Source organism: Globicephala melas, chromosome 2, assembly GCF_963455315.2.
Source record: "Globicephala melas chromosome 2, mGloMel1.2, whole genome shotgun sequence".
NCBI classification, from domain to species: domain Eukaryota; kingdom Metazoa; phylum Chordata; class Mammalia; order Artiodactyla; family Delphinidae; genus Globicephala; species Globicephala melas.
In genome coordinates, this window is record NC_083315.2 from 127,887,115 (window position 1) to 127,912,793 (window position 25,679).

Sequence of the window (25,679 nt, forward strand, 5' to 3'; positions counted from 1 at the left end):
TATATGTGTATACATACATCAATATGATCTGAAAACTCATTTAAAATTATGCTGAGAAATATAACTGCCTTGTTTTTCTCTAGTTATGAGACTTCTTATCAGACAGACATAATGAAGAATGTCTATTTAAATATGTTTTCAAAAATTTGGATGAAAGGTTATTTAAGAGCCCAGTTTATTTCAAAATTAATATTATTAAGGGTTGATTTGAGGCTAGGTCATATATCTGATCTGAGGAATTAATTGATGTATGTTTTGACTTTCTGTTCTTTTGATAGAAAGCAAATGAGCCCATTTATGTGTTGTCCAAAAGTTATTTGATTTCCACTAAAGAGGCAGAATATTATAGTGGAAAGTTCTGAGATTAAAGTTTAATTACCTGGGATCTAAACCGAAATTGACAGTTACTATGTGAACTCTAGTGGGTGTGATCTTGGGAAAGTTACTTAATCCAGTTAGTTCTTTCTCATGTGTCAAAAATACAGATAATAATAAATACCTTCCTGCGATATTGAAAGCAATAAATAAATAACACAAGAAGGCATCCATGGTAGGTTGCGTAATATAGAAATTGCATTTATTTCCCTTGGGCAAAGTCAGTTACATATTTGGCTTTAGTTTCGTAAATCTATAATAATGCTAATAGCATATACCAATACATATACCAGCCAGTGTTCTAAGTGTGTTACATGCATATATTAATTCACAGCAACTTTATGAGGTAGACACAAAGCGGTTAAACAACTTATCTAAGGTTACTCAGCTAAGAAATGGGGAAGTCTTGATTGGAATCTCAGCAGTCTGGTTCCAGAGCCTGTGTTTTTAACCCCTACACCATACTGCCTTTCTAGAGGAAGGGGTTGTAGGGTGTATCAGTTATTTATTGCCTGTTATGTTGCATAATAAATAGTCACAAAACCTCAGGGGCATAGAACAGTAGTATTTATTGGTCACATGTTGAAATGGTTGTTAGACAAATCTGTTGATCCTGACTGGGCTCCCTCATGTGGCTGGGGGTTGGCTTGCTGTGGGCCTTGGCTGGACCCGGGCAGTTTGCCTCTGCTCCAAGTGTCTCTCATCCTGCAGCAGACTAGTCTGGGAATATTCTCATGATGAATGGCAGAGACCAAAGAGCAAAATGGAAACACACAAGTGCTTTTTCAAGTCTCTGCTGTGTCATGTCTGCTAAAACAAATTACATGGCTGACCCCGGAGTCAAAGTGGGAGGACATTACAAAGTTACATTAAGAAGGCTATGGATATAAGAATGTGTCACTTGACACATTGAAGTTGTTTTGTAATATACTGCAAATGCCAAGGTCTAGCGTTCTAAAATTCTTGTATATTAGGGATGATTTCTAAAAGAGGACCTCTGTCAAAAACAGTATTTCTGACAATTAAATAGAAAACTCTGAAAACACACACATGTGAACACACACATACATGCACACACAAACACATATAAATTTATAGAAAATAGGCAGAAACTTCTGGGAATACTTAGTTCAGTTTATAATCCCAAGATAGTGGTGGTGATGATGATGATAATAGCTAAGCTTTATGAGCTTGCTGTGTGCCAAGCACTGTTCTCAACACTTTACATATAGTACCTCCCTTAATCTTTTCAACAACCCTATTAAATAGGTACTATTAATAGTTTCTGTTTTACAGTTGGAGGAACTGAGAGATTTAGTAATTTCCCAGAGTCACAAACCTTTTTTATAAGCTCTCCACACAAAGTAACTTTCGAAAAGCTTCTTATTTTTTTTTTATTGAATTATATCCAGACCTCTCTTCCATAGATTTGAAGGTCTTCTGTAATCTGGCCCTACCCAATTTAATTATCTGTAACTTCCATTGCTACAAGGTATAATTTTAGACAATTAAGAGTCTAGGATTTTGTAGGTGGGTTGCATGCATTGGACGGAGCTGAACTGGGTGCTTTAGAGATTTATTCCAGTTTCAAGAATATGTGATTTTGAGTCCCTCTGTGTATTTCCGCATATGCATGTTCAGCTTTAAGAAGTGTTGCAAGGATCTTTCATGTGAATAACTAAACTTATTTCTAAGGGATTAAGTGTAAACTAAGGCTATTTTATTCTTCTCCAAAAGTAGAGCCCTTTGCTTTGATTTTTTTTTCTTACTCAGCAAACAGAGATCTCTGCACTGATTTAGAGCTTTCTTAAAAATAAAATTCTGTTTGATTTGGCCACTTGATCAGAAAGACCAGATGTAAGTCGGAGATATGGTGTAAATGACATCAATATATGTCAATAAAATGAGCATTTCTAATTCCACTGTGCTCCTGTTTCAGAGGTTTGAATGTTGAGAGGTACATATACATTTCCTGTGTTTTGAGATAATTTGCTGAATAAATTCTTATTTTATTCAATAGGTGGCTTTTCAGAAAAGGGGTATGAATGGAGCTCTGAAGAGGAAGAGCCAGTGAAAAAGGCAGGACCAGTCCAAGTCCTCATTGTCAGAGATGACCATTCCTTTGAATTAGATGAAACTGCACTAAATCGGATCCTTCTCTCAGAGGCTATCAGGGACAAGGAGGTCGTTGCTGTATCTGTTGCTGGAGCATTTAGAAAAGGAAAATCATTCCTGATGGACTTCATGTTGAGATACATGTATAAGCAGGTAGGGAAGAGGTGCTTTGAAAAGTTTTCTGATTTCTGTGCTTTTATGACTTTGTGTTTTTATTTAGTAGTAGTGTCCAAGATTTCCATTATTATGTTCCCTAAAGATGAACTAGTTTAAAAATGCTATCGTGTAACCATTCCAACTTTGGTGCTGTCGGCACCAAACTATATAGGCCACTTTTGTCTGAAGCCACTTTGCTACATTTCCCTTAGAACGTAACTTATTTTTTAAGCTCTTTTGAAAAGAGACAAGTACAGTGATACGGTTATAAACTTTACATGTTAAATAGTGTTTAAAATGTCGAATAACTTTTGTCATAATTTTTATTATAATCATTTTCCCCCCAACATTTATTATGACATTTTTCATGCATGCAGCAGAGTTAAAAGAATTTTACCGTAGACACCTGGATAAGCACTACCTAGATTCTACCATTAACATTAATATTCTTGCTTTATCACATGTGTCTCCAGCTATTCTTCCCTGTTTCAATCCATTGCTCCATCTTATTTTTTGGTTCATTTCAAAGTAAATTGTTGACTTCAGTATGCTTCCCTATAAATATTTCAATATACATCATTATTATATATTTCAGTATTTATTTAGTTTTTTTCTTTTGTTGTAAAATTTACATATAGTTACATGCACCAATCTGAAGTGTACCTTTGCTTTTTTTTGAAAATGTAAATACCTGTGTAGCCCCAAAACCTATCAAGTGTATCTTGCTGTTATTCCACAAAGTTCTGTTATCTTTTCCCACTCAGTCTCACCCTTAACCCACCCCCAAAGGCAGCCAACAGTGTCATAACATTTGAGACAATAGTGTGGCATAGAAAGGAGACTTTAAGGGGCCTAGGATCAACCAAAAGCAGAAGAATAAATAGGAGATTACAGTCAGGGAACAGAAGGTTAGGAGTAGAGAGCACACCAGTATTTTTTTTCTACCCTTTTACCCTTAGTAATTCGGGTGCCAATATGAATGTTGAGGCAGAATAGACATACTACCCAAAGAAACTTTGTATTATGCATTTATATCATAATTCTCCATTTCGGATTGATCTTTTATAGGTAGGGTATTTTTGAACAACTTGGTAATGTTAGCTTTAACATCTTCTATCTCTAGCCTCAGTCCAAACAAATTAAGAACAGAACAACCAAAATACTTCCAGGCTTTGAAAGCAAACAAAATTCTTACCACTTTCTATTTCTATCATACCAACATTAGTACACACTTAACGTAGGTGGGAAAATTGAGTGAACAAAATTAGTATACTTTCCATTCTTTGGGATTATATAGCTTTAGGCATATTCATAATTTAAACTGTGCGATAAACATTACAATGAAATAATAACGCTTGTCATGTTGCTTATGTTAAATAGCATTGGCTCAGATTAAAGTGTAACAGATTTGGTTTTTTTTTTTTACTAGGTGCTTCTCCTCCTGCTGTTCGCTCCCTCCTCTCCCAATAGCAAAACATTTGTGTATATTATTATTGTGTATATCCTGACATAATATGCTCTCTCACACCTTTATTTCTTTGTTTCTGGAATGCCCTCCCTGAGTTTGCTCACCTGGAAAGTTCCTAAACATCCTTCAAGTCTTAGCTTTAATATCACTTCTCCTATGAAGTCTTAACTGACCAAGAGTTAGTTGTTTCTTTTCCTATGCTTCCATGTATATCTAATATACACGCCCATTTTGGCATGCATATAGTGCATCATAATGGTTTGTTAGCATGTCTGTCCCCCTGTTAGGCTGTGAACTTCCGCTTATCTGGAATGATATCTTTGTATCCCCAGGATGTAGCATAAAATGTGACAGATGGTTGCTCCTTCATAATTATTTTTTGGATGAGTAAATAAAGTAATTGTATCAATATAATAGATGTGCATACGTTGTTTCCTTTTGTCTAGAGTTGGAGAGGGATACAAACTGGTATGGATGAGTGGAAGAACCTGTACTACATATCTAGTTCAATATCATAGACTTCCTTAATTTATAGGAATCAGTTGATTGGGTTGGAGATTACAATGAACCATTGACTGGCTTTTCGTGGAGAGGTGGGTCTGAACGAGAGACCACGGGAATCCAGATATGGAGTGAAATCTTCCTTATCAATAAACCTGACGGTAAAAAGGTATGGTGTGAACTTCTTAAAAAAAATTGAGTTTTCACTTGCCAACAGTTACCACTTTTCAGGATCCTCCAAAATGCTCTTTTGAAAACTAATTGTGACCGCTTGACATGAAGTTTAAAAGGGAAGTGGGTAGCATCCTATTTCATGTTCCCAGTTTCCCTTTCTACTGATCACAGAAGGCAAAATCATAGGGACAATAGAACAGCAGATCAGCTAGCTAACATCTATACTTTGTTTCAGTGCTATTTCTGTTATGTTGGATTACCAGTGAAAATTAATCATTATACTAGTCAGCAGGTAATTAATATTTTTATTTTCAGTGGCATTCATGGCACATGTGAAAAATTACCTATTAAGTATTCATTGCTAATGGTTTGCTTTAGTTCTTATGGTGTTAACTTTGTAGTAACCCTAATACCCTGCATGTTCTATAAAATATCAATAATGTACTCTACTTGCCTATAGGTTGCAGTGCTATTGATGGATACTCAGGGAACCTTTGATAGTCAGTCAACTTTGAGAGATTCGGCCACAGTATTTGCCCTTAGCACAATGATCAGCTCAATACAGGTATGGAATAAAATAAATCCATTTTGATGGATGTTTCTTTAAATAAAAATTATGAATATATGTATTTCTATATACATGTGGTAGTGAGACAAACAACAGAAATGGTAAATTATATCTATTATTTGACTCAATTAGCATACCAGTTCTTATGATTTCCTTAAGAGTGGAATTGTTTTATTACTATAATCTAATTTCTGATCAGTTTTCAAATTGCCTGCTTTAGTCAGAAAATGTTATATTGTCTTATTGATAATTTTTTCTATTTCAAGCCTACAATAAAGTCAATAATGTTAAATCTTATAATGTATGTAGATACACTGAGACTACCTATTATTAGTTACATTTAATGAAATAAGATTTATAAATGCAAATTTTGTTTTATATAGCCAGTAGAAACATTTATATATGTTCACAACTTTTTATAGTATCTTAATGTGCATTTAGGAAGGTAAATGTCTTTCTTTCCTTTTTTCCTCTCTCTTTTTTTAAGTATTGTTTTTGAAGTTATTGTGTGCTTTATAAATTGTCCTGAAAGTCCTTGAGGGTTTTACTATGATCACAGAACACATAGCCTAAAAATTTTAAGACAATTTTTAGATTTTCTATTCACCGGAAAGAGCAAGAAGAGACAGTAACCAAGAAGCAGACCATCAAAGAAAGGTAAAATAGTTTTAAACGGTAGGAAAGGCAAAGTGGTTAGGATGAGTAAGTCAAAGCTGAAATTATAAGTATGTGGGGAGAATGGAGCTAGTGAACCGGCAACCAGGGCATTATGTGTAGTTAGGACAGTGAAAGGATGGATAGAAGGAAGACTGAATTTTTTTGTAAAGGACTTTAAAATAAGTCATGATTATAACCTATGATTACCTAGCTTTTTAAAAAAATTATTATATAAGTTTCAGGTGTATAGCATTATAGTTCAACATCTGTATACAGTGATCACCACCACAAGTCTAGTTACTACCCATCACTATACAGTTACCCCCTTTATCCATTTTGCCCAGCCCTCACCCCCCTTCTCCCCAGGTAACCACTAATCTGATCTCTATGAGTTCATTTTTATTTTATTTGTTCATTTTGTTTTTAGATTCCACTTATGAGTAAAATCACATGGTATTTGTCTTTATCCATATGATCTATTTCATTTAGCATAATACCATCAAGGTCCATCCATGTTGTCACAAAGTCTGGATTTCCTTCTTTTTTATGGCCAAGTAGTATTCCAGTGTGGTGTGTGTGTGTGTGTGTGTGTTACATCTTCATTATCCATTCATCCATTGTTGTATGCTAAAGGTGTTTCCATATCTTGGCTATTGTAAATAATTTTGCATTGAACATAGGGGTGCATATATCCTTTTGAATATTGTTTTCATGCTTTTCAGGTAAATACCCAGATGTGGAATTGCTGGGTCATATGGTAGTTCTGTTCTGAACTTTTTGAAGAATCTCCATACTGTTTTCCCTAGTGGCTGCACAAATTAACAATCCCACCAACAGTGTATGAGGGTTCCCTTTTCTCCACATCCTCTCCAACATGTATTATTTCTTATCTTTTCAATAATAGCCATTCTAACAGGTGGGAGGTGGTATCTCATTGTGGTTTGTTTTGCATTTCCCTGATAATTAGTGATGTTGAACATCTTTTCTTGTGCCTGTTGGCCATTTGTATGTCTTCTTTTGAAAAATGTCTATTGAGATCCTCTGCCCATTTTTAATTGGGTTGTTTGATGCTGAGTTGTATGAGTTCTTTATATATTTTGGATATTAGCCCCTTATTGGATATATGATTTGCAAATATCTTCTCCCATTCAGTAGGTTGCCTTTACGTTTTAATGATCGTTTCCTTCACTCTGCAAAAGCTTTTCGGTTTGATATAGTCCCATTTGTTTATTTTAACTTTTGTTTCCCTTGCCTTTCAAATCAGATCCACAAAAGCATAACTAAGACAGATGCCAGTGAGGTTACCACCTGTGTTTTCTTCTAGGAATTTTATGGTTTAAGGTCTTATATTCAAGTCTTTAATCCACTTTGAGTTAATTTTTGTGTGTGGTGTAAGATAGTCATCTTGTTTCATTCTTTTGCTTGTGGCTGTCCAGTTTTACCAGCACCATTTATTGAAGAGACTGTCCTTTCTCTTTTTTGTACATTCTTTGCTCCTTTATCATAGATTACTTGTCCATATATGTATAGGTTTATTTCTGGGTTTTCAATTCCATTCCGTTTATTTATGTGTCTTTTTTGTGCCAGTACCATGCTATTTTGATTACTATAGCTTTGTAATAAAGTTTAAAATCAGGGAGTGTGATACCTCCAGATTTGTTCTTCTTTCTCAAGATTGTTTTGACTATTCAGGGGCTTCTTTGATTCCATACAAATGTTAGAATTATTTGTTCTAGTTCTATAAAGTATGCATTTGGCATTTTGATAGGGATTTCGTTGAATCTATAGATTGCTTTGGGTAGTATGGACATTTTAACAACATTAAATACATGAGGACTGAATATCTTTCCATTTTTTGGTGTCTTTAACTTTTTAATCAGTGACATATAGTTTTCAGTGTACAGGTTTTTCATCTCCTTGGTTAAATCTACTCCTAGGTATTTTATTCTTACTGATGCAATTGTAAATGGAATTGTTTTCTTAATTTCTTTTTCAGATAGTTTATTATTAGTATATAGAAATGCCACGGGTTTCTGTATATTGATTTTGTATCCCATGACTTTACTGAATTCATTTATTAGTTCTAACAGGTTTTTCTGTTGTTGTTAGAGTCTTCAGGGTTTTCTATATATAGTATCATGAAGTAGCAAACAGTGACAGTTTTACTCCTTCTTTTCCAGTTTAGATGCCATTTATTTTTCTTGCCTAATTGCTGTAGCTAGGACTTCAAACACAATGTTGAGTAACAGTGGCAAGAGTGGGCATCCTTGTTTTGTTCCTGATCTTAGAGAAAAATCTTTCAGCCTTTTGCCTTGAGTACGATGTTAGCTCTGGGTTTGTCATATATAGCCTTTGTTATGTTGAGGTACATTTCCTCTATATATCCACTTTGTTGAGAGTTTTTATCATAAATGGAAGAATTTTGTCAGATGCTTTTTCTGCATCTATTGAGATGATCATATGATTTTTAACCTTCATTTTCTCAATGTAATGTGTTGTGTTGAATGATTTGTGGATGTTAAATCATCATTGCATCCCTGGAATAAATCCCACGTAGTTATGGTGTATGACCCTTTTAATGTATTGTTGGATTTAGTTTGCTGATATTTTGTTGAGGATTTTTGTACCTATATTCATCAGGAATATTGGCCTGTAGTTTCCTTTTTTGTGGTGTCCTTCTCTGGTTTTGGTGTCAGGGTAATGCTGGCTTTGTAAGATGTGTTTGGAAGATTTTCCTCCTCTTCAATTTTTTGGAATATTTTTAGAAAGCTAGGTATTAAATCTTCTTTGGATGTTTTATAGAATTTGCCAATGAAGCCATCTGGTCCTGGGCTTTTGCATGTTGGGAGATTTTTGACTCCTGTTTCAATCCCTTATTAATAATGAGTTTATTCAGACATTTTTTTCTTCATGATTCAGTCTTGGAAGATTGCATGTTTCTAGAAATTTATCCATTTCTTATAGGTTGTCCAATTTGTTGGCATATAACTGTTCATAGTGGTCTCTTATGATCTTTTGTATTTCTGTGGTATCAGTAGTAATTTCTCCTCTTTCATTTCTGATTTTATTTATTTGAGCCCTCTCTCTTTTTCTCTTGGTTAGTCTAGCTAATGACTTGTTGATTTTATTTTTTCAACTACCTCTTAGTTTCATTGATGTTTTCTATTTTTTGTTTTAGTCTCTATTTTATTTATTTCTGCTCTGATCCTTATCATTTCCTTCCTTCAGCTAACTTTGGGCTTTGTTTGTTCTTTTTTCTAGTCTTTTTAGGTGTAAAGTTAGATTGTTTATTCAGGATTTTTCTTGTTTTTTTGAGGTAGGCCTATATTGCTATGAACTTCCTTCTCAGAAGCATTTTTGCCACATCTCATAGATTTTGGTATGTTGTATTTCTGCTCTCATTTATCTTTATGTTTTTTAAAATTTCTTTGATTTCTTTGATGGTCCACTGGTTATTCAGTAGCACATTGTTTAATCTCAGCATTTTTGTGGGGTTTTCCCCGTTTTTTTTCCCTTGTGATTGATTTCAAGTCTCATACCATTGTGGTTGGAGAAGCTGCTTGATATGATTTCATTCTTCTTTGAATTTATTAATATTTGTTTTGTGACCTAACATATAATCTGTCCTAGGGAATGTTCCATGTTCACTTGTGAAGTATGTGTATTCTGCTGCTTTTTGATGGAATGATCTTTATATATCTATTAAGTCAATCTGATCTAATGTATTGTTGAAGTCCAGTGTTTCCTTATTGATTCTCTGTCTGGTTGATCTATTCATTAATGTAGGTGTAAGACTAACTTTTAAAAATATACTTCTTAATTTAATTAGCCATTAAAATACCAACTTAATATCTAACTTCTTCATAGTCAACAGTATGTGCAATTTACACAAGTCAATTAAAACCAGATTGATTTTGCCTTTTAAATATTTATTATTTACTATTTATATTTTTCCTGGAGACATTAGATATTTTTGCTGAAAACTCTAAGTCCTTTGTAATGACTATTTTTTGTTATTATCTGAGAAGTGGTCTGTTATTTAAATAAGTACACAAAGTATACTGTTTGTATCAGTACATAAATGTATAAACATCATTAACTTTTCTTTGAAGTTACTGATATTAATCCTCCTCCTTAGAAAAAAAGAATTTCACCTTAATGCTGTGATCTGTTCGTGAAGCAATAATGCATATGTTTGAGGATGTAAGCATGATATTCAGAACTTAACTTCCATGTGATGGAGCTTTCTATAGACTTAAATAATTGATTGTAAAGAAGCCAACATAATTTTTCAAGACAAAATTTTATATACGGGTTATTAAGATCTAGATTATTATTATTTTCATATGCCTGTAAGAATGATTATTTTATTACTAATTGTTGAATTAGGTTCATAAAATAATTTTAATGTTCTGTCTCCAAATCAGGTAGCTACTGTATTTCTGGAAAAATTTTATGATCATTGCACATTATTTATTGTCTCTCAGGCTTTCTTTACTCCTCTCTCAAGGTCTTATAAATATATGTGAGAGAGTTTGATTTTGTGAAATTGATATTTCAAAAAATAGAGAATAACAAAATAAGTGCTTAGTATGCTGCTAATTATTTTCTCATTTTGACTTTATTTCTTAATCAAGGTATATAACTTATCTCAAAATGTGCAGGAGGATGATCTTCAGCACCTTCAGGTAACAATATTTACAGTCCCTTTTGTATATCTAGTAATCTTTCGGGCATGTACAGCAGAACTTTAGGATTTTGGGGGGTCTTTTTGTACTTGGAAAACATAACAGTCAGAAAGATTTAAAAACATAACCAAATGGAGGTTGTCCCATTTCCAGGTTTCTAGTTCTAGCCCTGTATGATTCTATTCTTTCTAATTCAGTTTTCAAAGTCCTTTGTTTCAGTAAAGCTATTTGCTGTCAACCCTGTATATGGAAAAATATATGGCAAATTAGAGTGAAGAAAGAACCTTTGGTTTAAAAATGACCCAGAATGTGAAGTTGAAGTCCTATGGTCAGGGATTTAATAATTGTTAGTATGATATCAGTTGTATGCCAAATTTTTCTTCCTGTGGGCCGCTTTATAGCTAAGAACTATGGGGGACTACCTGATGATTACTCATAGAATTCTATTTTAGATCTGAAAAAGATCTCAGTGACACCTAATTTAGCCTTAATATTTTATGGATGAGAAATTTTTTTCTGAAAAAAAAATGACTTGCCTAAACTCATGTGGCTAGTAAGTGGCAGAGTGGGAATAGAAATTTGATCATCTGATTGGACTCGGTGCTTCTTCCACTCTCCAAGCAGCATTTAAATCTCAAATAAGTAGAAGATTAGATGTTTCCTAAAGATAGTTTGCATCTCTGTCTACTCTTTTTCAATTCATGTTATTCTTGGCTACATAGAAAAACCTATTGTTTCTCTGATAGTTTTCCTCTGCATATTTTATAGAAAATTTTGCTTTCAATGTATTATTTTATCTTGCCAATAAGAGCCCTGTGCAGTTTAACAAATAACAAAGGATGATAATGCAGGGTGATCTGTGAGAGTGGAAATATCATTTGGAGTTCACATCTAGCATTACCCCCAAATATGTTTCTAGTACATCACACTGACCATTTATGACAAATAGACAATATGCCAAATTGTTAGATGTTTCCTAGAATGAGTGCAATTGCTTCTTTAGGCATGCGTCATAACCTAGCCAGTTGCTTTCCAAGTTAATGACATGGCACTGTTCAATACCAGTTTAGGATTTCTTAAAAAGGACTGATTTGGGGCTTTGATATTAAGTGATAGTTTTTGAGATCATTTAAAAATTTTCCTGTAAATGACAACACCTCATCCTTCCTCAAAAAAGATTGTGAATTCAAATTATGTTGTAAATGATTCTAATGAGAATGAGTAATGATTCTAATCCCTGGACCTGCTGCCTTTTAGACATATTCTAGACTTTCATTTAATCACTCTAATCAGATGCCTAGTTATTACCATTTGCTTTCTAGATTTCCATAGTTTTCACAGGGGAGGCAGTGTGGTACTTTGGGGGCTATTCTAAAGGGGCAAAGGAGGGGAATCCTCTGTGTCGGCATCCTTCCCCAGCTCTGAGAAGCCTCTGTGGCTTGGTACTCTCGTGTGATGAAGCGGCATTTCCTGTGTACATATGGGGAAATCCACCTGGCCAGTCTGGACGGAACTCTCACCAGAGGCCCAATCACAATCACCCCCTCAAGTCTATGTTCTCCAAAACCTTACATTTCTGGCAACACAAAATGATATGGTACCTCTCAATTGGGAGCAATAAAAAAATAAAAGAAGTTGGTGTATTTGATTCTTCACTTCTTAAACCAAATGCCTGTGTGTCTTTGTAATGATCAAGACCATTGGGACATTAAATTTCCTCTGGCAACAACAGTAAATTATCCTACTTAGTTTATAGCTCTCTGGTCTAATCTATGAAAGTTTTGCTTTGAAAGGTCATTTAACATGTTTCTTTGTCCCCCATCTTCCCCACAAAAAAAATTGTCCTACATTTTAGATATAAAAGGTGTTACCTTTCAAATGGAAACTTCATTTTTAAAATGTACTTTATGTCCTTAATTTTCAAATATATAATTACTGTAGCTCTGCTTTATCTAATAGTTACTTAAAATGATTATTTTAATCTTAATAATACAGTATTACGTTACAGCTAGAGAAAAAAATTAGTGGAAGAAAACCAAGAAGTAAAACTTTGCAGATACTGAAGTTTTCTCTGTGTGTGTGTGTGTGTGTGTGTGTGTGTGTGTGTGTGTGTGTGTGTGATTTTCCTTGTAGCTTTTCACTGAGTATGGCAGGCTGGCAATGGAGGAAACATTCCTGAAGCCATTTCAGGTGAGTGGGTATAAAATGATGATAAATTCTTATTAGAGTTTCCTGAAGATTATAACCAGGTATACTAACTAAGAGGGTCATGTTCCTTTCTCCATTCACAATAGCAAAAAAGAAAAAAAAGCTTTGATAGTTAACTACCAAAATCCAAAATATAAAGACCTTTATGGAGAAAATATTTCCAAAGTTGCGTTAAAGATCATAAAGGAAAATTTATACAAACCAGAGAGATATAATATGATTCCAGACAGGATGATTTAATGTTGTAGAGAATTTATTTTTCCCCAGATTAACCAATAAACTCAGTGCAATTCCAATTAAAACTACAACAGGATTTTTTGAGAAATTCAACACATTTTTCTATAACTTATATGGAAAAATTAAGTTCTCTTTTGATCTGTCAGTTTTTAAAAAGAAAATCCAAATTGGGGGATTGAATACATACTAGAAAACCATAGCAATGAAAATGGTGTGATTCTGCACAGATACGAGAAAAACAGATGAAACTAAACAGAGTTCAGAAATATCCCTCTATATATAGAAACGTAGTATGCAGTAGAGGTCATGTCATAAACCAGTGGGAAATGGATGGATTAATAGCTGGGGTTTGGAAAAACTAATTCACTTTTTGAAGAAAAAGTTGAATTTCTACTGAACACCATATGTGGAAGAGAGCTCCAGTTGTATTAAAGAACTAAATATGAAATTTAAAACTATAAAGTTAATAGAATAAAATATTGGAGAATATCCTTCTGACCTGGGGTGAAGAAACAGTTATTCACTAAGACCCCCCCCCCACTAAAAAAAATGTAGTAAAAAATTGATGGATATTACTATATCAGAATAAAGTATTTCTATTTATCAGGAGACTCTATAAGCAAAGTAACTGGATTGGTAGAAGATAATGACAATGTCAAAAGTCAACAAGGGATTAATATGTAGAATGTGCAAGGAAGTTTTACAAATAAGACTGGGATGCCCATCAAAAATAGGCAAAGGAACCGCTACACACCTATTAGAATGGCCAAATTTCAGAGCACTGACAACACCACATGCTCCACAAATGAGGATGTACAGCAACAGGAACTCTCATAAATTTCTGGTGGAAATGCAAAATGGTACAGCCACTTTCAAAGATAGTTTGGTAATTTCTTAAAAAACTAAACCTACTCTTTCCATACAATCCAGTGATTGTGTTTTTGGTATTTACCCAAAGGAGTTGAAAACTTATGTCCATATAAAATCTGCACACAGATGTTTTTAGCAGCTTTATACATAATTGCCCAAACTTGTAAGCAACCAAGATGTCCTTCAGTAAGTGAATGGATATTTAAACTGTGGTACATCCAGATGATGGAATGTTATTCAACACAAAAGAAAAGAAATGAGCTATCAGCCACAAAAAGCCATGGAGAAATCTTAAATGCGCATTACTAAACAAAAGAAATCAATCTGAGAAGGCTACACACTGTATGATTCCAACTATATGATATTCTGGAAGAGGCAAAACCATAGAGACAATAAAGAGATCAGTGGTTTTGGGGTGGGCCGAAGGTGCAGCATGAGGGGCAGAGAAAAGAACAGGCAGAGCACAGAGGATTTGGGGGGCAGTGAAAATACTCTATAAGATATTATAATGATGGATATATGTCATTATACATTTGTCCTAACCCATAGAATGTACAACACTAAGAGTGAACCCTAAGATAAACTATGGACTTTGAGCGATTATGATGTCAATGTAGGTTCATTCTTGCTTAAAAATATATATATACCATTCTAGCGAGTGATGTTGATAGTGGGAGAGGCTATGCATGTGTTGGGACAGGTGGTATATATATGGCAAACCTTTATACCTTCCTCTCAGTTTTACTAAAAGAAGGTCTTAAAAAAATCCCAAGCCATTCACAAATGATAAACTGAACTTAATAAAAAAAATTAGGCAATGGATGTATAGACAATTAACAGAAAGGAAACCTGAATGGCTAACACATTTTCTAAGGGATGTTAAGTCTTATTGATAATCAGTTAAAGATTAAAACAATGAGATACCACTTTATACTCATTAGATAGGCAAAAAGTAGAACATGGGGATAAATATGAAATGATAGCTAGGATTTGAGTAAATGGGAACACTCAAGCCCTGTTGGTTAAAGTGCGGATTGGAGCAACCATTCTGTGGAGCAGGGCAAATATATAAGGATACTCACTGTGGCACTGATAGAGTTGTAGTAGCAGGAAGTTGTAGGCAACTTAGGTGTCCATCACCAGAAGAACAGATACATAAAATAGGGTGAAAAGCATACTCTGAAATATTTTGCAACATCCAAACGCAATGAACCCAAAGTATAGAGTGGCATGAGTAAAGTGTTAAAATTAATACTGAATTAAGTAGGGAAAAAGTTTGAGTTCTATAGCATGATACTATGTGTGATTTTAAAACTTCTACATACACAAAATAATATATGTTAGAATAAGTGTGGTTGAGAGCAGACAGTTGAGGAATGAGAGTGGGAATCTGGGAAAAAATATGATAAAGTAAAACAAGAAAGGGACCTTTGCATGGAGAGATGTTGGTGTACTGTGACGGAAGGAGTATGAATCTCTCCTCTCACATCTGGCGAAGCAGGTGGGGAGAGGAGTTGATATAGAATGAAATAAGTCCCTGCATACCATCTTCTGTGTGGTTTACAATACCCGTTAGACTCTGTTGTCTTTTTTAGAAATCATTCATCACGTTGATAGTTGAAGTGTTGTATAGTGATTAGGCTATTTGCTTTGACTTTTCTCTTTTCTGAACTTGCTACCTCAGGACTCATTGACATAGATTGGGTAACTCCAGAGTAAATTCTGGAAAGGAGTTTTCAGTCTTACCAGCAGATGTCACTGCTTCTTATACTTTGCTAGATAAACTAAAACCAAAAGAGACAAACCAGTGCTCTGTTGATAGATAGATGGATAGATAGGCAGGCAAACAGGCCTTCGGTAAAACAAAACAAAACTAAACTAACTAACAAAAAACAACAAACTGAAAACAATAGAAAAAACTTTAAGAGATCACTACTTGTTGGTAAACTGTTGGCGTTACAAATGTCAATGAAAAGAAAAAGTTTTGACTGAATGAGTCAACAGTGACTCCTGAACAGGTTTGGACTTATAAATCTAAGTATCTGAAATTGAAATGAGAAACTCGTTAAGTAGCAAAAGTAGCTTCCAAAGCTACTTTAATAATATTTAAGGGACTTCCCTGGTGACGCAGTGGTTAAGAATCCCCCTGCCAATGCAGGGGACACGGGTTCAATCCCTGGTCAGGGAGGATCCCACATGCCGCGGAGCAACTAAGCCCGTGCGCCACAACTACTGAGCCTGCACTCTAGAGCCCATGCGCCACAACAAGAGAAGCCACTGCAACGAGAAGCCCGCACACTGCAACAAAGAGTAGCCCCCGCTTGCCACAACTGAGAAAGCCCAGTGCGCAGCAACAAAGACCCAACACAGCCAAAAATAAATAAATAAATTTATTTAAAAAAATAATATTTAAAATTAAAGCAACCAAATTCAAGACAAAAATACTACACATCATGAAATTAAAAGATAAAATGCAAATATACTTAAATCTTAGAACAACATTTAAGATATCAGCAAAATAATTCACATTTAAATTAGAAAAAATTCCAAAATAAAATAACTTTTAAATAAAAATTTAATTAATTTCAGCAGTTCTTTCAGCAGGTCAGTTTCTACTCTCTTCTATCTGAGAAGATAGTTTTATTTATTTGGATAAAATTGTGGAGAAATTTTAAATGCTGCCTGAGAAAATGAAGTAAGGGGCAATAATATTTTTAAAATAATAATTTTTACTAAAACTAAATTTAACAAATTTAAAATAGAAGAATTCTTAACTCTGAAACAGAGTGAAATTATAAATAATAAACAAGATCTGTCTCAGGCAGCAAAAGTGAGGGCAATTAGCCAATGAAATGAATAGCTGAATTAAGAGATTAATTGGATTCTTAAACCAAAAGCCAATTTATACCAAGCAAACAAAATATCTGTAATTGTATTTTAAAACTATATTTAAAAAAAGAGAACTAAAAGCTAAGTGAATTCAGTTTAAAAGTGATTTTGAAGTGTTAAGTTTAGCCAGTGGTGTGCTGGTTAATGTTTACAACTGACTAGGGAAGCAGGGGAGGTGGGTCTGATTTGTAGCATTTGCTGATTTCTGTGGTGTAAATACTTTTACTGTGGCCAGTTTCAAGCTACCAACATGCTATATAGCTTGTTTACAAACCTGATTTGTAATATTCCTCAAACTGTAATGTCTTCCTTGCAAGCCTATAAAAGCCAGCTGTAAACTACACTCCAGAAGTATAATCCAAATTAAGACATAATATAGCGTTCTCTGAGTGGCATTACTTATTTTCTCACTTGCTTTGCTCACTATGAGCACTTGAATCTTAAGTATAATGATCCACTAGGAGCTACCTCATTTATATAACTCTTCTTTAAAAATAACTAGGTTCTTTAGCTTCTCTACCTTAGGACATCAAGAGGTTTGGTTGAGAATGAATACATTTCCATTAATTTAAACATGTAATACCCATACATATTTGACAAGGACTTTAGGTAATAATTTCCAATTTGCTCTAAGGACCTGGTGAAAATATCTCATCAGGTGTGGTAGGAGATTTGTCTCTATTTGGGTCTATGAATTTTTCTTCCTTGGTCATAAGGCCCTACATAGCTCTACAGTGAGATGATTACATCCTTGTGTCGAAATCCTTATTACTTATTACAAAATCCTTATTAGGAGTTTTTCAGATTGTTAGACCTTATTTGAAGTGCACCTTAAATGAACTGTTTCATTTACAGACTGTCTTTCAACACCAAGCAAGACTGGCTTCCCCTAATGCTCTGTGCTAAATGGTCAGCCATTAGTTACTTCTTACGCTGGGAAAGGCTCCTTTTCCATTGCGTGGCTCTACAGCTTTCTCTCTGTGTGCTTGTCATTCATGTTCTCTCAACTCTGCTGGGCTGAGGTAGTGGGGAGGGTTTCCACTTGTTCTATAATGTGGTGATAACAGTAAGTTTGCTGTTGGGCCTGAGCTGAAAAGGATTCCCCAATATGCTGGAAAGTGGACTCTAAGAAGCCTTTATGTCATTAAATGTGCCTTTTGGTTATAGCAGCCCAAGAGTTTACTCTTTAACCATTTCATGTCCTCTAATTATATAGGCTACATCCCCCAATTTACTGAAGTATATTCTCAAGCTTCACTTGAACCAATTTTTTAGATGTCAGTACATTTCCCAGTGGTATTTCTGTATGGTGGGTATCTTTATAAGCCAGTCTACAAAAGCCTGTTTAATCTCAAGTAAATTTAAATACTAGCCATAATATTCCTCAATCCTGGTCCTATTCCTCAATCCTGGTCCCTTTAAGCCAGAGCCTTGAATATATCCAATAATTCCTGCACCTCTCTGAGGCATGGAGCCCTGAGATAGGTTGGTAAGACTGCTGTCAGTATTTAGCTTGTGTGCTAACACAGAAGAGATGGCTTTTAATGAGATCTGCAGCCTTGGTGATAGACACAGAGCAAGATTTTATGAGCACGTAGATTGGAATTACCTGGTGAACTTATTAGTTAGATTTCTGAGCTGTATCCCAGTTCTTTTGAATCAAATCCTTGTGTTGGGACCAGGGAATCATTACTCGCCAGGTCATTCTTTTTTTTTTTTAATTTATTTTTGTTTTTATTTTTGGCTGTGTTGTGTCTTTGTTGCTACACATGGGCATTCTCTAGTTGCAGCTAGCGGGGGCTACTCTTTGTTGCGGTGCGCAGGCTTCTCATTGCTGTAGCTTCTCTTGTTGCGGAGCATGGGCTCTTGGCACGTGGGCTTCAGTAGTTGTGGCACGTGGGCTCAATAGTTGTGGCTCACAGGCTCTAGAGCGCAGGCTCTGTAGTTGTGGCACACGGGCTTAGTTGCTCCACGGCATGTGGGATCTTCCCGGACCAGGGCTCAAACCCGTGGCCCCTGCATTGACAGGCGGATTCTTAACCACTGCGCCACCAGGGAAGCCCCTCGCCAGGTCATTCTTAAGTACATGATATTTGGGGACTGAATTAGCAACTGGGCACACCCCAGCAGAGGATATCTATGATAGGGGAGGTTCTGGTAGCAGAGAGATAGGGTACCATTTATATGTACAGTTCTATGCACAGGTAGTTAGTAAATTAAGATTTGCCTGTAATAGAAAGAAGAATAAACCCTAAAAAAATTTTCTTGCACACAAACTTGAATTCCCTTCTCTTAGAAGCCTATGCTCAAGAATGAAAGATTCTTGAGCATACGTTTTAGGACTAATTACATTTATTCTCTTCTCTTTCATCTTCTCAGTCTTAAGTACTCCATCTCCTGGATTAATTCATCCCAGTTTTCTCCCATAGCATTTTTTTTTTTTTTTTTTTTTTGCGATATGCGGGCCTCTCACTGTTGTGGCCTCTCCCATTGCGGAGCACAGGCTCCAGACACGCAGGCTCAGCGGCCATGGCTCACGGGCCCAGCCGCTCCACGGCATGTGGGATCTTCCCAGACCGGGATACAAACTCGTGTCCCCTGCATTGGCAGGCGGACTCTCAACCACTGCACCACCAGGGAAGCCCTCCCATAGCATTTTTATTAACCATTTTTATACACTTAAAGGCCCACCAGTACCCTAAACCTTAGAAGCAGATTTGACTCTCCACATACACACACACACAGATGGTAACTATGTGAGGTGATGGAGGTGTTTGCTAACCTGATTGTGTTAATCATTTCACAGTATATAGGTATCTCGAATCATCACGTTGCAGACCTTAAATGTACACAGTGTATTATATGTCAATTATATCTCAAAAAAAGTGGGAAAAAAAGATCTGAATTCTTTTTGTGAGATAAGAATGAAACTCAATTCTTCATGTTCTTGTCAGTGGATTTGTATTATTTGAGAGGAGATCAGTCCATGCCAGTTTTAAGGTTAAACTGAAGATTGCTAGAAAATAATAGTAGAGGAAGCATATAATAATGTACTATTATATTAGGATAAACCTGTTTCTCACAATTTCCCATTCAAATTAGGCCTACATATGGCAATAGGAACTATTTTACACTAGTTTACTTAATTATATTTAAGGACCCTTTATTCCCATGATTTAAGAGTGTTCCTCTACAGAATAAAATTCTTTGATAGTGATTTCAGTGACTTTGAAACAAAACATCCTTGATCAAATATCTATGATGACTGCAACTGCCAAGTCATACCAGAGGAATCCATGATTTCACTGAGAAAATGAGAAGCTGTTGTTTGGCTCCTTGGGCTGTAAATGAAAGGAAAAGACACATTGGTAGGGCTGAGGAAAGGGAAAAGCCTTCTCTCTGTCTGAGAAAGTTGCCTTATCCCACGTTCTGTTCGGAGAGCAATTTAGGTGATCTGAGAATTACATGAAATTAGAATAAAATATTCATCTGGTTACACAGAATTAGGTAAGCAGTGTAGACCAGGATTCTCCCAATGGCCACAGGTAGGTACCTGAAATGTCTGGAAGGCCTACATAGTAATAATTTATTGAGCACTTTTTTTTTTTTTTTTTTGCGATACGCGGGCCTCTCACCGTTGCGGCCTCTCCCGTTGCAGAGCACAGGCTCTGGACGCGCAGGCTCAGCGGCCATGGCTCACGGGCCCAGCCGCTCCGCGGCATGTGGGATCTTCCCGGACCGGGGCACGAACCCGTGTCCCCTGCATTGGCAGGCGGACTCTCAACCACTGCACCACCAGGGAAGCCCTAAATATGTTTCTTACATGATTCAAATGAATGTTCATTATAGTTATATAAAATAAGTAATGTTGTTACTCCTTTTTATTCTTTTCTTTCTGTTTTTTAACTGATGAGGAAACACCAGGGCTTAAAGTATTAAGAAACTTGTCCTTGGTCACATGTATCCTTAAGTTGCAGAGCTGGCCTTCAACCTAGGCCACAGGCTCAAAGCCCTTGCACTTCACCACCACCCCTTAATGTCTCTCTTCCTCCTCCTAATCCTAGGCACTTATTGAGCTATAGCTTGTGGTCTTATATTTGAATGTGCACATCCCATCCCACTAACTAAATTATAAATATTTTAAGAACAGGAGCTTTGTAGTTTACTTTTTTTAGTCTAGAGCACCTACTTTTCATACAGCAGATGTCCAATTAATGTTTGCTAATTATGGTGTTATATGCATATTTAGAATTGTATATAGTTTTTATACAAGTAAACTCATTGGACTCAAAATTGAAATACGTGGATTCAGGATTTGGTGTGCTATTATGTATCCAGCCTAGTATTACCTCTTTACATTTTTAAGAAAAAGTCATAAATTGGTGTGAGAGTGTCCAAAATATTTATACTAGGTGCCATGGCCCTTCTTGAACTGCAGAAACACCATCATGAAATTATTTTTCAGTGGATAAAGTTAGTAGAGTTTCTGAATTGAAAGTATTAAATCAATGGATGGTAATACCAAAAAAAAAAAAAACCAACACATTTCATTAGTTAAGACGAACAGAAAAAAGTGAGGTGTTTTCAGTTAGCAATAGTGATTGTATGTTGTACCATCAGATTTAAAGGTGGTCCTAGTACAGTTTGTAGATGCTTCAAGTAATTAACAAGGCTGCAACTGCTCTGAGGCAAGGAGGATAAGCCTTGGCTACAGAAACAAGGAATAGACCATAAAAGGCAGTGAGTCTTTGATGTTGACCGTGTTGCTGATTTAATACCTACCATGACCTAATCTTTTTGTGTATATAAAAAAGAAAGATTTACGATAATTTGAAACGGGTTAATCTGGACTCTTATAGAGTCTTCTCTACTTTTTCTGTCTATATCCTTAGAGACTTTTACTCAAAGAGATTCTTCAGTTTCTTTCTGAATCATACACACTGTAGGTATCTTTAGCTAATATGAAACTTTGTTTCTTCCAGTGGATTTTCTGCTTGCAATATCTGTCCTTATGGACAGGCTCCCTGAGTCTTAGAGAACAGAGGATATTTTGGTCGTTTTTATCTGGAGGGCCACAAATTTTTTTATTTCTACCTTGTTAATTATCCAAGCCCCTCTGAAAAGCCACCCATAAATTGGAAATTTCTAAGTTGATAATTTCTCATTCAAGTTTTTTTCTGATTCCTGTAGTTTATGTCTGAGCACATTTTAGAAAGAGAAGACAAGGTTCCCTTTACTTTGACTATTTAGGTACCTGGAGTATTGTTTGAAAATCTCCTGAAGTCTATTTTTAACGTTTCCTATTGATTCATTCTTATATTGTTCACAATTTTGAATCTATGTCCAATTCATCTTGAAGAGAAAGTCTTCTGAAACGGCCTTGTGTGGTGTTTTTTCTATTTTTCTTGCCCTTGAAAGGCTATTAAAAATTTTTAATTTAAAAAATTTTTTTGTAATGACCTGAGTTATTTAAATGTCCTTCTGGTCTTTCTTACCCTACTGCTTTTAACCATTTTTTCCCACCTGAGGGACTAACAATTAAGTGAACTAGTTGGAAAATAACTGATAGTTCGGGACAGTAAGTAACAAAATCCTGAATTCTGCAGCAAATTTCTGTCTTCCTGGGCTAAAAGAAATTCCTTAAAACTGAACTCTAGACCAGGGTTTAAATTCAGCTTCTTTACAACAGGCTTCTGGTCTAGCAATTTTAAGTAGTTTGGGGCAATGTGACTACTTTTTTTCCTGCAAAAATTCCTTTAGGAAATGGTTTAGGAGGTCAGGGGAAGGAGCAGAAGGAATTGAAGGGGTGAAGTGATTGGTGAAGACAAAACTGAGTAGAGAGAGATACGGGAGGGTAATTTCAGAAAGTTAGAGAATCAAACAGATTATTTGGGAGTCAGCAGTTTGTTTTGAGGCCTCAGTTTACTAATCAAAGAAGCTAACTAATGAGTGTTTGATATTTTCTCTTCATTTTTATAGAGCACCTCTAAACTGTATTAATTATTTATTTTGACATGTCCAGAGCTCAACACAATGTTATTCTAAATTTTTTAAAAGATCATTTATTATTGTAAGTGCAAATATTAGGCTTATAATGCAATGCAAATAGGAAGCAGAAATTCTTCCAGGAGGAGATTGCAACTTTGATATATACAAGCCTGTAACAAACAAGTTGGTCAAATTGTGTGTTTATGAAAAGCATCTGGTTCCTCAAGCAATGAGAGGTTAGAACAGTGCTGTATGATCAATAATCTGACAATCATTGATCCTGCATTATGGAGTAAACAAAGAGCCTCGCAAATTGACAAGAGCGAGAGTGTCCTCTTGAAAGCTTTGTTAGAGGACCCAAGGCAAAATTTGACTAATTATTTTTGCATAACTTTGTTGCTAGTTTAACCGACCTCCAGCCATTAGTCTTTGGGGCATCCTGATTAATCTGGGGACTTTTTAGGCCTTTGCCTCTATCTGTCCTTTATAGAGCACTTCCTTGTACATTCAGTGACAAAAGACAATTCAAGATAAAATCCATGAGACAAGACTTTGTACAAATTTTCAAACAAAAGAAGGTAAAGCAAGTAGCAAAACCATAAACAGATTAATGGCAAAAATATTTCCTAAATAGTATACCTCTAAAGCAAAAGTTCTAATAACCTTATACAGAAATTAGGTATCATTATTTATAAAATGAGTATACTTCCAAAACTAAAGGTTAAACAAAGACTTAGAACTAATGACCCATATAAAAAGCCACTGAGTCTTTATAACAAAAATCCTAGGATAACAAATTAGCAACAAGAGCTCAGTGAAACAAATCAGAACTCAGATCAGATCGTTGTTGAGATAAATTCACCTGCAAGTAAATTCGAAGGACAAATGAAATTTGGGAACAAAGGACAGGGAGAATGCACATGTTAGTCTGAGGGTCATAGGGAAAGCTGCCAAGTGAGGGCACTTAAAACTGTCTCAGTGGAACTTCTAGAATTGCCAGAGAATGAGACCGTCACTCAAAATCTGATACAAAAACCAAAGCTGAATTTATTGGCGAGTTAAGTAAAAGAGTTATGCTTGTGAGGCACAGTCTCATTGAGCATAACAAACTAACGATTATATGCAGGATTTAGGGGCTTGTTTGTTTTGGATTTTCATGGTTTAAAGAAACAAGAATGGGTTGACATCAGTTTTTGAATGATTTTTTGTCGTACACAGAAGCATGTTTCGTGTTGGTTATAGAGGTGAGAAACGGGTTGACACCAGCCTCAGTCAGTTTTCTGGAGCGAGTCTTCTGCTACTTGACTGAGTTTTAAAGTATGAAGCTGTCACTGGTTGGCTTTCAGTGGGCTGTTGATTGAAGTGAGTTGTTACTTAATTAGATGGGTTTAAAACAAGTTATAGTATTTACTTATTACCCGAAACTGAAATTAAAACTGAAATTGATTGATTAAACAGGTTACAACCAGTTTAGGTATTTACTGGCTACATGGCTCTACAGAGTTTTTTCCTGGAAGTTTGGGAGTATTTTCATGTATTTATAATGGATGTGTACATAAATTTAGCATTATAATTCAAATAACATTGTTTTATATAGTTGGGGTTTTTTTTGCGGTACGCGGGCCTCTCACTGTTGTGGCCTCTCCCGTTGCGGAGCACAGGCTCGGGACGCGCTGGCTCAGCGGCCATGGCTCGCGGGCCCAGCCGCTCCGCGGCATGTGGGATGTTCCCGGACCGGGGCACGAACCCGTGTCCCCTGCATCGGCAGACAGACTCTCAACCACCGCGCCACCAGGGAAGCCCCCACATGGCTTTTATATACTGATATAATCAACACATGTATTGATATATTCCACATTTTGTAATATTAATAGCTATGTAATATATTAATATGCCATAATTTGTATAGCCATTCCCAATTAATTGTTAAGCATTTGGGGTTTTTTTTCCATTTTCATTACTACTAATAGTAGTGCTATAGCACTCCTTTTGAATAATTTCCTAAAGGCTATGGTCTCCAAAGGGAAATAAACAAAGGTTATGATGTTTTTCATGATTTAAAAAATATGATCATTTGTAGGATACGCATGGTGTAGGTCCATCATTTGCCCCAGTTGCCTAACTGGATTTAATTTATTTTAAAAAGTATGACTTAAGATATTCTTATCTGAGCAAACTAGGGTAATTTGTATCCTTGATTTTTTATCTCTACCTATATGTATGAACAAAGTTCAGCAGTGTGGAAAAATGGATGGCTTTTGAAATAAGAACTGAGCTTTATAGCATTCCATACAGGATAAATGTAAAGCATACAAATTATTTTGGGAGGGGATGGGGCCAGTGGTGGTTCTGTACCTGGCTCATACCACTTTGAGAGCTAACTAGTAAATATTCAGGAATTATATAAGCCAAGTATTAAACTGTTAGTAGCTTGACATCAGCCATGGTAGGCAGGTTTGCACAACAGAAATTGTCAAATGCTACAAATCAAGGCATGTTGCTGCTGCTGGAGAGCCAGTTTACACCAGCACGGCACTGGATGGGACCATTAGGCAGGGAACTTGGAATTTGACACTATAGGGAGATAGAATATAGATTGCTTATTAAGAAAATAAGACTTCATCTTTGATCCTGTTCTACACATGGTCCTCATTATGTTGACTTGGGAAGATGCCCAGTGAAAAAGACCAAGAAATGAAACTAAACGCTCCCAAGAAAAATGTGAAAATTGCCAAATCCACATAGTTGGTTTCATTTATCCTGGTTCATGAGCCTCTATTTCGCA

At 35.6% G+C, this 25,679-nt stretch overlaps 1 protein-coding gene across 1 annotated transcript in view; it reads left to right on the forward strand.

Moving 5' to 3' along the window:
• The window catches only part of ATL1 (atlastin GTPase 1), a 77,869-nt gene that overhangs the window by 36,304 nt on the left and 15,886 nt on the right, over window positions 1–25,679 (forward strand). Inside the window, 5 exon segments of the mRNA XM_060294791.1 lie at window positions 2,396–2,643; window positions 4,650–4,784; window positions 5,250–5,354; window positions 10,652–10,702; window positions 12,836–12,892. Coding sequence (XP_060150774.1) covers window positions 2,396–2,643; window positions 4,650–4,784; window positions 5,250–5,354; window positions 10,652–10,702; window positions 12,836–12,892 — 596 coding nt within the window.